Source organism: Strix aluco, chromosome 6 (assembly GCF_031877795.1).
Source record: "Strix aluco isolate bStrAlu1 chromosome 6, bStrAlu1.hap1, whole genome shotgun sequence".
Classification (NCBI taxonomy): domain Eukaryota; kingdom Metazoa; phylum Chordata; class Aves; order Strigiformes; family Strigidae; genus Strix; species Strix aluco.
The window spans coordinates 22,172,502-22,186,378 of record NC_133936.1 but is presented as its reverse complement, the minus strand read 5'-3'; the positions used below and the strand labels follow the sequence as shown (position 1 = coordinate 22,186,378).

Sequence of the window (13,877 nt, the reverse complement as noted above, 5' to 3'; positions counted from 1 at the left end):
TCTCAAAAGATGTGAACTAGCCTAAACCTTGGTTGTCTGTATAGAATAAATTAATTAATATCCACGTTAAATCAGCACAGATTTTGGTACTCACTAGGGGTCGTACAACCTGTGCCTATGAGTATTCTGTGCATAATTGGAAGTATTGCTTGCCTCCTTTCTACTAGTTCTGTATGTTGGGCCATTCTTCGGGAGGTGAGGATGGTTTTACTTACTGCAGTTCTTCCTCATGCTTGGTACTTTATACACACATGAAGCAGCATACATTGCTGGGTTTATCATGTTTACAGTATTGCTCAGAACCCATATGAACCACAAGGCTCAAGTGGTTTTAATAATTACTTTAAGCTATGGAAATTGTAGTACTGTTCATAAGGGTGCTGTAGACCTTTTTCAGTCTCCCAGTGTTCCTTTCAAGGCAGAACTGCTTTGGCCTTCTGTTGTCCTGTAGCTGTCCTCTTTAAGCTGTGTTTTCTGATTGTGAGGCTGCAAATCAAGCTGTTAGATATTAAAGTATCAAATGTTGAAATGGAGATAGTTGCCACTGTCTTTATCTACATCTACTGATTCAGCAATGTACTTTGAGAATTCAGACAAATTTGTGAGCCTTAATCTTCCTTTGATAAATTCCTAATGACAGCCTCTTCATAAATAATACATTTCTGAATGTTTTTAATGTTTCTGCCTTATCAGTGTCCAATAGCTTCCTCAGAAGAGAAGCCAGGCTTGCTGTTAATCTTTCTATTTTCTTTTATTTCTTGCTTACAAGAATCATGTCTAGCTCCTTGCAGTCCTCTAGCAATATACACTTGTTAGTTAGCTGTCACATATCTCAAAATGCTTTAATATTTCCCTTACTACTGTTCTCAAGCAACATAAACAAAAGGGATTTTTATGACTAGCATTCTGAATGGGTGAACTAATGGAATCATGCTACACTTAAAAGACCTTTTTGACCTCTCTTTGAAAAGCCTTTCAGGCAGACCGTTTGTGCACTATTAGATAATATTAGACAATAGTAAGAAAGTCAGAGATCTGGAGGAATTGTTACCGAAAACTCTAAAGATTGATTGCTCTGATTGTTTTGCATAATGTATTATAATCCAGTGCTAGCTAGCTTTTAAAACTTGGTTTTGATTTTGTTATGAACTTGCAAATGCATGAAAACCACTGTGTAGTATGAAATATAAATGAATGTATATATTGCAATGAACCTCTTGCAATGTGTGAAACTGCCTCAAGAGCACGCATAATAAATTCAGCCCTTTGGAGGAAAGCTCTACTAGCAGCTGAATTTTTGGGAGTGATAATTCCATTGAAAAGTATCCTGTGTCACTCAGGCATCCTCCTTCCTAAGACCCATGCATGAGAATACAGCATTAATCCTCAAATCATCAGACTCCCAAGGCACTTAGTTATGTAGAACTCTATGTATCACATGAAAATGGCAAAACAACTGCCTATAGTTGGGGAAGAGGTAGTATTTGAAACAACCAGCAGGAAAGATCTGTGGAGCTTTGAGTTTGGTCTCTCTAACAGCAATACCCTTGATGAAGTAGGGAGCAGTTGAAGGTGGCTGTTTCTTATAGACTGAGTTTTGGACTACATAAACATTATTTCACTTTTCACTTATTAAAAATATTTTTCATTTTCTCAGAGCTTATAATTTTTCAGGGGTTTTTTATGACAGTGATTTTGTGCCTGAATAACGTTTTCCCTTTCCTCATATCTGAATTTCAGGGTTACAATATGCAATAGCTTTGCAAACTGTTGAACCTAAGCATACTGTCAGAGGTTCCCCATGCATTCTTTTCAAAATGGAAAAGCAGATGAGTCATTATTCTTTTGAGAGCACCCCAGAAATATTATCTCAAGCTTTAGATTCTACTTGTGTCTCTGTTTATGCCAGATGGCTCTGGCTCAGTTGGCTGGGTCGTTATTGTGCTGGAAATAGTTCTACTGTAGTTCATATAGCTTTATTTACTGTCTCATTAATTTTAACTTTTCCAGAAGTTTTCCCTCTTCAGAAGCCATTAGGGTTAGGTTTCATGCTGTGTTAAGAATTCTAAATAACCAGGCAGAGTCCTGTCGCATTACAGGAGCAAAACAGCTATTTAAGACTGCCCAAAGTGTGGTTATTCTGTTATATTTATTGGTGATTTTGAAAATGGTCTTTTTTTGTTGTTGTTACCTCAGTTTATATTGATCACTTACTTAAGAATTACAACTGATGTGGTTGGCCAAAATTGTCATATATCAAAAAGTGTAGTACATAAATATGCATGCTAGAGGACTGTAGTTACATGGGTTTTTTTTATTTATTACATCTGCAATTAGCAGCCTATGTTGTGTATATTTGTATGCTGGGTTTGACCTTTTATCCTATTGCGTGTTCTGCAAGTGCAGACACTTACTTTGGCAGTGGCACAACCATTTGTCACTGAGCAAAACCTGCAAAAGAACCTGGAATGATTTGTGGTACATAGGTTGATTATATGTCCTTCAGAACCTTTCTGAAAAAAGCAGAACGGCACCTCATTTATTGTTGTAAACAACAAAAAGCCTATTGTGCTAACTGCTGCTAACATTTGAAGAGGACTTTTGCTCCAAGGCATGATTTGAAGTATACTCTATTTACTTGAGGTTACTGCTGGCAAAGGTTTTTCCATCACCACTTAATTTTTTCTTGCAGTTATCTTGGTCATGTTTCTTCTTCTGACTTTTATAGGAGTATGGCCATAACATCTTGAGAAAACACTCTGCAAAATAAAGTTGAGTCTAGTGTATCCAGGCCTTGTAGAAACAGTGAATTCCCAGCAGGATTTGAAATTGTCAGTTAGTGCTGCTTCCAGGGAAACTGTCTACTATGAATTCCAGAAGTACAACATCCAAGGCATGACTTCAGAGTACTTCAGAGAAAAATGGCTTTGTCAATAGGAACTGTAGTATACTTAACTTGGAGATAAAGTGTAAAGTAGAATCCAGAGACGTATATTTTACAGTGCTCTCCACTTTTCCAAATAATTTAAGTATCAGTGGAGAGAACAATTCCCACCTCTCTAGAAACTCCTAATATGAAACTCCTTTTCACCTGAGGGAGAGTGTTACTGTATTAAATTTACTTTGTACACTGACTTGCTTGGGAGCATGTGAGAGGGAGACATGGTGAGAGTGGAATGGTTGTTTTCCTCCCTAGTGTTGGCAGATGTGGTTGGGTTCATCTGCATTTAGAAAATTTAAGCTTATTTTTCTATTTAGGCTTATTAAAACTTTGTATATGAACTGTACTAGGACGGTTAGTGAGTTTCAACCTAGTAAATCATTTTCCTTGACGAAAAGAGCCTAAATTTAGTAGCTGGGGGAAAGGCTCATCAGTAAAGTCTAATAGCAGTTCTACTTAAAATAATTGCTTTTCTTTCTTGCCTGCTGCGATCAGTAATTCTGAATAGGGCTGAACAGTAGCAGCAACTGCTTGTGTGTGAGAACATTGTTTAGTGTTGTGAGCATATGTCTGGCATGAATTTCTTGGTGTCTTTCAGGAGACTGCTTACTTAGTGGTCCAAACTGTGTAGGTTTAGTAAATTTTTAGAAGTATATTCCTAAGAGTGGCAAGTCAGTTATATTTAATGCAACTGATAGCTTAATTTAATTGCATTTAAAGTAGTATGAGTATTCCAATTTTGAGAATGTCTTTACTGTAATTAAGACAGGATTCCCAGACTTTCTGGAGAAATAACTGGAAGGCACTGCAGGCTGGGTTTCCGAAAGTACTGTCAACTGCTTGCATGGCTTCTGCTGCCTGTGCTGCTGGCTCTATTTCTAAAATAAATTAACTAAACTAAAGAGGCCATGGATACCTGCAGTTCATGGGTTATTGCTGTTTTTCCTAGATGACTATATCAGGCCCCAAAAGATTCCAGTTACCAGCTGACCCCAGATCTTCAAGGTGTTTAGGTGCAGAGCTACGTACTTCTGAGGTCCTAGAACCCTTGGCTTGCACTAAGGTGAACAGGGTGATTGTCTCATCTCTAAGAAAAGAAGAACCATGTTTTAAGTAGTTTCCTGAAATGTGGAGTTAGGTATCCAAATTCAGACAGCTGGCTCTAATTGTTGGCCTTGCAGCCTAAATAAGGACAAGACCTAGCAAAACAAAAGCAAGGAGTTAGAAAAATAAGAGAGATACCAACAGGACCGTATGGTTTTGCTAGGTAATTACACTCACAAATTTGATTCTTAGTGGATGTTAATTACTTATGCTTTCAGATGTTGCAGAAAGAGCAGGCCTTTGAGGGATTCACATTCACAGTGGCTTGATTGAATAGCATTAATGACAATATTTTGGCAAAATCATTTTTATTGCCATTCTGTAAAGACCAGAAAATGTAAAACACAGAATACCGAAAGTCACAGGTGAAATGCTAGTTTTACTTGAAAAATGCTGAATGTGTATAATCAAAATTGAAAAGATCTCTCTGTAGGAAACTTCAGGTGTGACTATTGTTTATGTAAACTTGTATTCTAATGTTATGGACTCTTTGCAGGTCTGCCTTCTCATTTTCAAGCGTAGCCTGAAAACATCTGGCATTATTCCCTTAAATCTTCCTAATCTTTTGTTTGATTGAACATGTCCCACTCCAGTTATAGCCTGTCAGAGAAGGAAAAATAAAACATATTTCATATGCTGGCTTCAGATGTTTCTCTAGCATTTTGTGTGTAAAAGTTTTTGCCTTGTGTTCCTATTAAAAGTAAAGACAAGTGAACAAATGAAACTGTCCCTGTAGCCTTTCAATGAGCACCGTTCTTTGAAAAGCAGTTTTCTTGAAGAAGGATATCCATCTAAAATATCAGTCCTATCTGTTATGGTGTTTAATTAACAAAAAAAAAACGTAATTAGAATTAACTATTTACATATATTGCTAGTTTATCTTTTGCTCTTTTTGCTTTGAAAATTTTAATTTCTTCCCTGTTAAAGAATCAGCAGGAAGGTTAGGGTTTTTTAAGACTTTGATATTACTTGGGCAGTCCTCAGTGCTGCTTTCCACTGTATTTAAACACTTGCCGATAATGGGCTGCTGTTTGCAAGTGCAGTAATAATAACTGCCACTTAACTTTGCCTAAGGGCAGCTGGAAGTTTTTGCGTTCAGGCGAAATAACCAAGCAGCATGCTAACTTGCCTTAGTTGTTCTACAGCTGCTCAACATTAAATGGAAGGCTGCCCCTCATGAAGACGAGTGTGCATTTGAAGCTCATCTGGTTGTAGCATTTTATAATAGGTGAACTTAAATATCTTTGGATTGAGGACCCAACTCTCATCTGGTTTTGTAGCACTTTGTCTCCATTTCAGTGAAGCCAGCTAACACTAGCTGGAGAATTTGTCCTTTTTTTAAATTTTTTTTTTTTTTTGAAAACATGTTTTACGGGGATTTGGATAAGCCAGAGCTGCTCTTGAGTACATGATCCTATTTTAGAGATTTTTAAGACATAAAAAATTGAAGCTGGCTTCCTGGCTTTAGGAGCTATGAGACTGAACACTCCTTTTTTGCCTGCTTATGAGGTTCTAAGTATTAATTGTAAGGAAAAGCATTATCTGTATTTGCATGTATTTTATCAGGTAGGAGGTATTGGAATAAAATTGACTTACTGATTGTGGAAGTGAGTTGTGCGATTAAAATAATAACTGTTTGTAATGACTAGAGTAAAGAAGATTATGAATAATGAAGCTTTAAAAACTTAAAGACTTTCTGTTGTAGTGCCTGTAGTTGAGTTCATTTAACTGTGAAGGTTAATTTTTTTATTCCCAGAAAGTGTTCTCTACAAAATGTATCTTGTGCTTGCTTTTAACGCTTGTTTTTAGTTTCAAACACCCTTTCATCCCCAGTCAAATTTGTTACAAGTGTATAAACAATCCTTACCTTTAACAGAGGTAGCTTGGCCTAATTGTTTACTTCTCTAAATTCCTTTGCCAAATACTATACTTCTTCTGTGGGGCCAATTTCTGTTACTACACAGTGAATCTTATATGATCAGGCATGGTAGGAGTGAAATTTTTATCATTGTGATGTTAGATGGAGGAAGTAGGAACCTGAGTTTGTAGCAATAGGGCATTCAACATGCAAACATTTGCTGTATATCTTCCACCTTATGAATTCTGTGGAAAGTATTACTTATGGACAACATTGGGTTTCTTGCTTCTCTGCTTTATGGTACTTACCTACTCAGTGTACTAAGAAATGTTCGCTACTTAATACCTGTTTATTTCCATTTTAAAATCTTGTCTAAACAGCTCTGCCAAGTATGGAGTCTTTATCTCATGCAGAGGTCCTGTTGATGACATCTTTTTCTCATAAGTCAGTCTTGAACAAAGGCCCTCAACGATTTGGTCTGAGTTAGCTCGGGATCTATGACTGTACAAAGCTGGGGAGCAAGTTTAGTAAACGTACAAAACTGAAAGCAGTGAATTTTCTGGTCAAGGTTAATAGTAGCAATATTGTAAAAGACTAGACGAAGTAAAAGTGTGACTTAAATGTTTTGACAGAAAAAGGATTTATTATTTTCCTGCCCCCTCCTGTTTTCAGGGAGTAAATTTTTCCCTTCCTGCTACTTCTGTTATGGCATACAGCTTCCTTCTCTGGACACTTGGGCTCTGTAGATCTAGTTAAGCTGTTTATTGCTGTTACATCACAAATCTCGGTCATGCTTACTGAGAGAGTAGTTTAAAGATCAGCTCTTTTTTATCACTCTCCTATTTTTGCTCATTTTTCTTTTGGTAGTGAGCTGTAACAGATCACCAAGAGTCTATGTGGGTACTAATGCCAGCCCAAAAAAAAGGACAGAAGCGCACACATAGAGCCAGGAGAAAGAGAAGTTAGAGGGGACAGTGAGCTCAGCCTTCTCCTGAAAACTTGTGCTGATGGTGGCCCTGACTATAGTAGAAACATGATATACATCATGACAGCCATCAGCTTACCTTTGGCTGCATGATTTTCCCATTTGCCTTGCACTTGCATTTGTGTGATTGTTAATTGTTTATGGAATAGACTAAACTGAAAATCAGTAGTTATTTTCTTCTGTCATTTGGTTTTCAGGCAGATTTTTTTTCCCCTAAATCAGGTCACATAGATTAGTGACTGCAAAAGAAAGGAGGCAGAATTTATGGCAGTCCAACTGCCCTCTGACTTTCAAATGACAGCTTAAATGATTCAAGTGGTAATTTACAGACGTGTGTGTGTGTAGAAGATTCAACATGAGGCTTGATGTCATGTCGAATGCAATTTTCTGTAAATCATATTTTTTTCATACTTTATTTTACAGTTGCTGCTAACTTACAGAAGATAGTAGATGATCCAAAGGCCTTGAAAACATTGACTTTTAAGTTGGTAAGTATAAGCATGAAGGGAAGAAACAAACTAATTATCATGGTATTCACACAGAGTCTGGATTTTCTCTCATTTACAGCTATTTTGCTGAGTAAATGTGTTGACAGATAAGATGATTGAAATTGCCATGTGTGAGAGAAAAAACCTAAATCCTGTTTTGACAGGACATTAGGGATATGTACAGTCACACAGCTCCATAACTGTGCAAGGGGAAGGAGGTTCATTCAGATGAGTTCTGAGGAAGCCTGAGGTTTAGGTGAGAAACTGCAGGGAGAAAACCTTTGGGAAGAATTGCAGAAACAAGTAAAGCAGAGAAGACTGTAGTTGTTAGGTTAACTCTCATTCACTCCATCAGCTCTGCCCTGGCTGAAGTGTCCTCTGCTAATGGATGTTTTGTTCCAATCTCGTTTTTTCCAACACCTGCCACTGTTTTTCTTGCATGTAGGTCTCCCTCTCCGTTGCTTGCTTCTCTGTAGTTCTTCCTTTCAACCTTCTTTCAGTTGACCATCCACACTTGTTGATCGTGCTCCCACTGTATTTCATTACTGTTTCTCCCTCCCCATGTCTTTCTGTCTTCTGTATATGTACAACATCAGACCCTGGTTTTGGGCATGGGACTGTTTTCTGTGCTGCATTCTGTGCCCTGGATCATGGGTCTTAATTTTGGTCGATATTGATGCTATCACGATAGATCTAATTTAATAAATCTACATTGCAAACACTTAATTCAGAATTGGTGTGCTCTATTTGTTTTTATTTCTTGCTAAAATTAAGTTGAAAAATTTACATACCTAAAGCTATTGAATTATTAGCTATGTAAATACCAAACTCTTACCAATTAGCTTTCAACACCCCTTGCTGAGAGTGACTCAGCTGTGTATGAAAGACTAGACTGAATGTCTGTTAGATAAGCAGGTCTCCAGAATCACAGCTTTGTTTATAAAAGCAGCTGCTTCACATGGGCTGTAGAGAGCCATTTTTAGAGAGTAAGTGACCTAGTTTATGATAATGTATTAATTCAGGATTGTTCTTCCCATGTCACATGTTAAATATAGATTTGAATACTTTTAACTGGCCAAATAATTTGGACTCATTTTTCCTCTGAAGTCCAGTAAAAGCAGACTTACACATTTCTTTTGAGAAGGGGTTGGCGTGAGGGAATAAGGACATCTGACTCAAATTGTTTTGTTTCTGTGGCCCTTACTGTCTAAATATAGCTTAAAGGCAAATGTTTCTCTTTTTGCAGCTGATCTGTGCTCTTGCTGCCTAAACATCTGATTTAGCTTTATCGTGTAGTCAGGGTCATCTCACCAAGAGCATTTAGATACGTAGATACTCCAGAGACTCTGTAGAAGTCTGGGTTTCTAGTTCGCACACATAAAATATAGGCTTGAGATTCCAAAATGTAATATCCCATGGTATTCAGTTAATGTTTATATACGTTGAAAACAAATTCCCTTGAAAATTTAGATTAGGCTATTTCTGTGGTTCAGTTAGATTTATTGCTGGGGTGCAGTCAGTGTCACATGGTATTTCAGATTCCAGTGAGTGAGTGCTGTTATAAACCTACTGCCTACCATAATGAGAATTAATAGACAATCCAAAATCAGTGTGTTTCTTCCTTCTCAAGGTAGGCTCCGTTGGCTAGGTAACAATTCCTGAGGTTAATTTTTAACCTATGTTTCTTCCTGACATTTTTAACCTAGGTTTCCTGCATTAGTTCCCTACTTCCCGGGAAAAGAACATAACCACAGGAAGTATCCAAATTTATTCCTATTCTTGGATTAATTTTATATATGTCCCATTTCTGCCTGTTTCTATATTGTGTAGTGGAGTTGCTAAATGAATTGTTGCCTAGGAGAACTCTGTCATTTGTTTGTATGCCCTACTGAGTCTTTGTTACCTCTTAGCAAGGTCTCACTGAATTTGAGAGCACTTGTATACGACTTGATCGAAACACATTTTGTTGGTAAATATTTCATGGGGTTTCAAAGTCTACATGTAGCTAATCCTATATCCATTCAGAGAATTTAATTGAAATGTGCTCTTTAGTCTAGAATTAGTTACTGTTTGTGGACAAGAATCTGGTTAGTATTTTGCTGCTTGCAGATTGCTTTTGCTGGTATATTTCTATTCAAACAGCAATTATTTTGATCTCGGGGGAAAAAAGAACAACTTATGTCTTAACCATTTTTGTCTTTAAATTGCCAAAATGGTAAAGAAAGTTATTAAAGTGAGGTGCCTGGACAAATCTGTCTTTAAGGTTGGATCTCCATCTTGCATATTTTTTTTAACAGTGCATCTTTGATCTTACAGTGATGTCATTCTATATTAAACCTCCCTTAGTTGTCTGGGCTAACACAGAATGACTTCCCTACAGGATCCAGCTGTCCACACTTTGGGAAGGAGGCTGCTTTAATACACAAGTAATCTTGGCAACACTCAAGGAAACACAAAATTATTGCACAGCATAATTTGCATTTTATGTAAGGATTTTTCATATGAAAAAGGGAGAAAAAAAAAATTAATGTGAAAGAATGCGTTCAGTCACTAAACAGTGAATTGCAAATACTGAGAGCTGAGCTTTTATGTTGCAGTTTGTGTATAGTAGTTGCACTTACACTAAGCACAAAATATAAGCTAATAGGTTCCAGGTGCATTAAATATTAGACAATATTTATTGATAAGGTAGGCATTTAAAATTTTATATGCATCTAGATATGTTACTTAGCATGGCTTTGAGGAGATTGATAGCTAGCTAGAGTGTAGAATGATGTTAAGTAGTAGTAGCTCTTTTTATCATGATATTTTAAGTGCAAAATTCAAATGCCATTTATTTAGTAAATTCCCAATCCAGAAACCATTGTGATATCTTAATAGTAACCAATGGTGATGAGCTCAGACCTTTAACTTGCTGTTTCACTGGCATAAGACCTGTGAAATAATCTCTGAAGAGAGAACTTCTGTTCTCTGTGTCTGATCAAAGTAAATTTGAAGGAGTAGCCTGATGTAATGCTTCCACAAGTATAAAGGGATTTTATTTTTGGTCATGAAAACTCAATGGATAATGTCACACAGTACACCTTGTGTGCACAGTCTGAGAGCTCTTTTCCTTATATTGCACATACATGAACCAGTGCTACTAAAGGGTTCAACTGCTACTAAGGCATAAAAGGATCAAGAGCATTTTTATAGGGTGAACCAATTGTTCTGACATTTTTTGGGGGGATATGCCAAAGAGTCTGAAGGCATCTGTCATAAGTAATTTGCCATTACACACTGTTCGTACAATTGTATTATTATTTTGATTTACCACACAGGCAAAGAATGCATAAAAAACTTTATTTAAAATGTAGCCACTTCTGTCCTACAGAAGCAAATTTGTATTTAAAAATCAAAATATAAAAATATTTTGCCTACAGCGTGTGTAATTTTTTTAAAGCAGATTTAAAGTAACAGTTCAGTCCAGAACAACGTGGTTTTATATTCTTGCTGTTATTTGTGAAAAATGAACTGATCACTTGTGCCAGTTTGTACTGTGACAGACTTTACTGAAGAATCTCAACTATACAATTTTAAGTACGAGATTGTACTGACAGAAAGGACCTGTCCTTTTGCAAGTATTAGTATTTACTCTTCATAGACTGCTTTAATCTCTTGTTTAAAAATTCAGTGGATTGGTATTCCAAGCAGACTTGATAGCTGGACTCATGAGATATTTGGTGTCTATGGCACAGCAGTAAAAGGTGGATTCTATACATGTAGATTATTTGCTCTTCATGAGTGAAATCAGCATGCTCACATGAAAAAGCAAATTTGGCTCCAGTCTGAAAAGTTTGGGTTAAAGAATTTGGGTCTTTAAGTGTTCATTTCCTAGTATTTTTTTCATAATTTTTAATACTGATTAAAAGACTTTGCTACAATTAAAGATGCAGCTGGCTGACACTGACAGAGGATACACCAAGCACTCTGGAAGCTTTCCTTCAAGTAAGGTGTTTGCTGACTAGGCGATACAGGGAAAACTTATAGCCTGGCTGTCAAATCCTCCTTTGTAGCATGATATACTAAACATTTCTGTTTGTACTTGCAGGCCTCTGGCTGTGACGGCACTGAGATTCCTGATGAAGTGAAACTGATTGGATTTGCTCAGTTAAGTGTCAGCTGATGTCTGTCCCTTGACCCTAAGCCGAATTGTGAGATTGCGAAGAGGCCAGCTTAGATGCAAAGGAAAATTAATGCACCACACACTGAGTTCTGCTTCATTCTCTAGCAATTCACAAAGTCAGAAAAAGCAAAGCCCACAGCTATACCGCTGCTGCTAACATTCAAAATGCTACTAAATGTCTCTTAGCAGTTGATTTGGATTCCCCCTAAGTGAAAAGCCTGTGGAAATGCACTCAGGTGGCTGTATTTATTGGTTACAAAAGGAATTTTCTATCAAGCTTACTTCTTTCATAAACTTCGAGTGATACAATTTTACCTGTACTTGTGGTTGATAATACTGCTTCTGTTCTGTTCTATTTAGAAATTAACATAAATATAAAAGTTAAGAATTATTAGCCAAACTTGAATTCTAGTTTTAAAACTGACTGTGAATTTTATTTTTCATATATTTATGCATTACACATCCTAGTAATAAGAAAATGATTTGACTTGATTATGTGCTATTTGCAGTTAATCTCCCATTATTTAAAAAAGTTTCAGGTATATCTTTGAAGTATTTGGTAACTTCTAGGGGGTTTTTTTTGAAATTAATTAATTAGGCATTAGCAAGCTTTTGTTGGTTGTGTGTCTAAAAACCAGTCCACAAACTGATTGTCGAGGGAGTGGGAGGTGCCTTGCAGACATTAATGTTTTAAGAATGTGCCTGAGGCTGCTTAAATAAATAATCTCCATTTTCTAGAAGTACCATACATTTGGTACAATATATATGAATATATATAGTTATCTGAGCAAGGAGGGGATATACAGTAGCAAAGGTGTTAAGAGTATTTTGACTATGCTTTATTGGGTAGTCTATGAGCTAGAACTACTTTGAACTGTTGTCGTTAAGGTAGACTGCTTACTGTGTCCATCTCTGATCCAACTTATCCTTAATGATAGAAACCAGTTTCATACAGGTGATAAAAACTTGAAGAACAGAACTGAACCTTACTTGAAGTTCTGCAAAATACCAAGGTGGAATAAAAATAATAGGGCTTTGTGCAATGATCAAGTAAAACTGTTACAAAGAAAACACTTCTGACCCAAGTAGTCTTATGCTTAACCTGTGACATAGATGTTATGGAGCTAGCAAAGCTTAGAAAGACTTTCAAATTTGGAGATGTGTTTCTCAGAGGTTATAATTTAAACTACTTCCTAGATAATCCTAGATAAGCGGCAGCTCTTTAATGTACCGAAAATGGCAAATATATATTATTAAGAGAAGTTATTTATAATGCCTTGTCATAATTGTTGAGGTGTTCTAGAGCCATTTGCGTATGACTCAATGTAATCCCATCCCATCCTACTGTTTACATGATGATTACTCCAAGATGACTGCAAAGGTTAAAAAAATAAAAGTGTATTGCACAAACATGTTCGTATGTTGAATTTCCATGCTCTGTGTGCATTTCGATGGTTGTGTGGCAGGGTGGTGTTATAAATGTCTGCTGCCTTTATTTAGTTTACAAGCAGCACCTGGGGGAGGAGAAGGGGAGAAAACACTTCTTACTTGCTCGTGGGAGAGGATTGCTCTTGACTGCTTGCTTTCCAGTGCTTTGGAGAAGCCATTTTTAAGACTCCTGAGGGGTTTGTACTTCAGGAAATCATTTGGTTATTTGGGGGAGGACCTGTATGCCTGTGGGGTGCTGGTTTATGTGGAGAAGAGGGTGAGAGGGGCCCAGGGCAGGGCCGGGGCTGACACCTGCTGCCCCAGCCCAGCTGCAGGGCTGGTGGCCACAGCTGAGGCTCGTTGGGGCAGTTCAGGCCCTCCTCGGGCAGTTGGTGCTCTCAGGGCCATTAGTGTGAGGACCTCCCCACCCCAGGGCCGGGGTTTTGGCAGTGCACAGGGTCTGGGTGCTGCACTGTGGGGTGGAAGGGCCCTGTGCTGTGGTGGGACCAGGCCTGGCCTGACCTGCAGCCAGCTGAAGGCAGCAAACAAGAACGGTAAGTGTGCCTTTCCTCAGTGACAAAAATGGTGTGCCTTTCCTTAGCTTTGGGGGGTCTTTGCAGGTGCAGGTGTGGCATTATTGATAATCTGCTCGGTATCTCTTCCACATCAACAGTATTTTAGCTTGGCCTGTAATCTGCCATTTATCTCTTGCCTTACTTTGGTTGATGCTTTGCTTCGCTTAGCTTGTGCACGCTTTGTGCCCAGCTCCCTGGGGCCAGCCGGAGGAGGAGCTGGGCAGGGGACTTGTGACAGCCATGGGGCGAAGGCTGTGCCACTGGGCTTGCACCCATCTGTGGCCGGGGAGCGTCTGCCTCGGCTGTGCTGGGTGAGAACAGAGGGCACTGCTT

The 13,877-nt window shown here is 37.9% G+C and overlaps 1 protein-coding gene across 2 annotated transcripts in view; it reads left to right on the top strand.

The window, feature by feature from the left end:
- The window catches only part of STK39 (serine/threonine kinase 39), a 106,078-nt gene extending 93,125 nt beyond the window's left edge, over positions 1-12,953 (top strand). For both annotated transcript variants that reach the window (XM_074829029.1, XM_074829028.1), the window contains 2 exons: positions 7,312-7,376; positions 11,467-12,953. In XM_074829029.1, coding sequence (XP_074685130.1) covers positions 7,312-7,376; positions 11,467-11,541 — 140 coding nt within the window. In that variant the 3' untranslated portion in view covers positions 11,542-12,953. The remainder of the gene's footprint in view (positions 1-7,311; positions 7,377-11,466) is intronic.
- Positions 12,954-13,877: the final 924 nt, after the last annotated feature.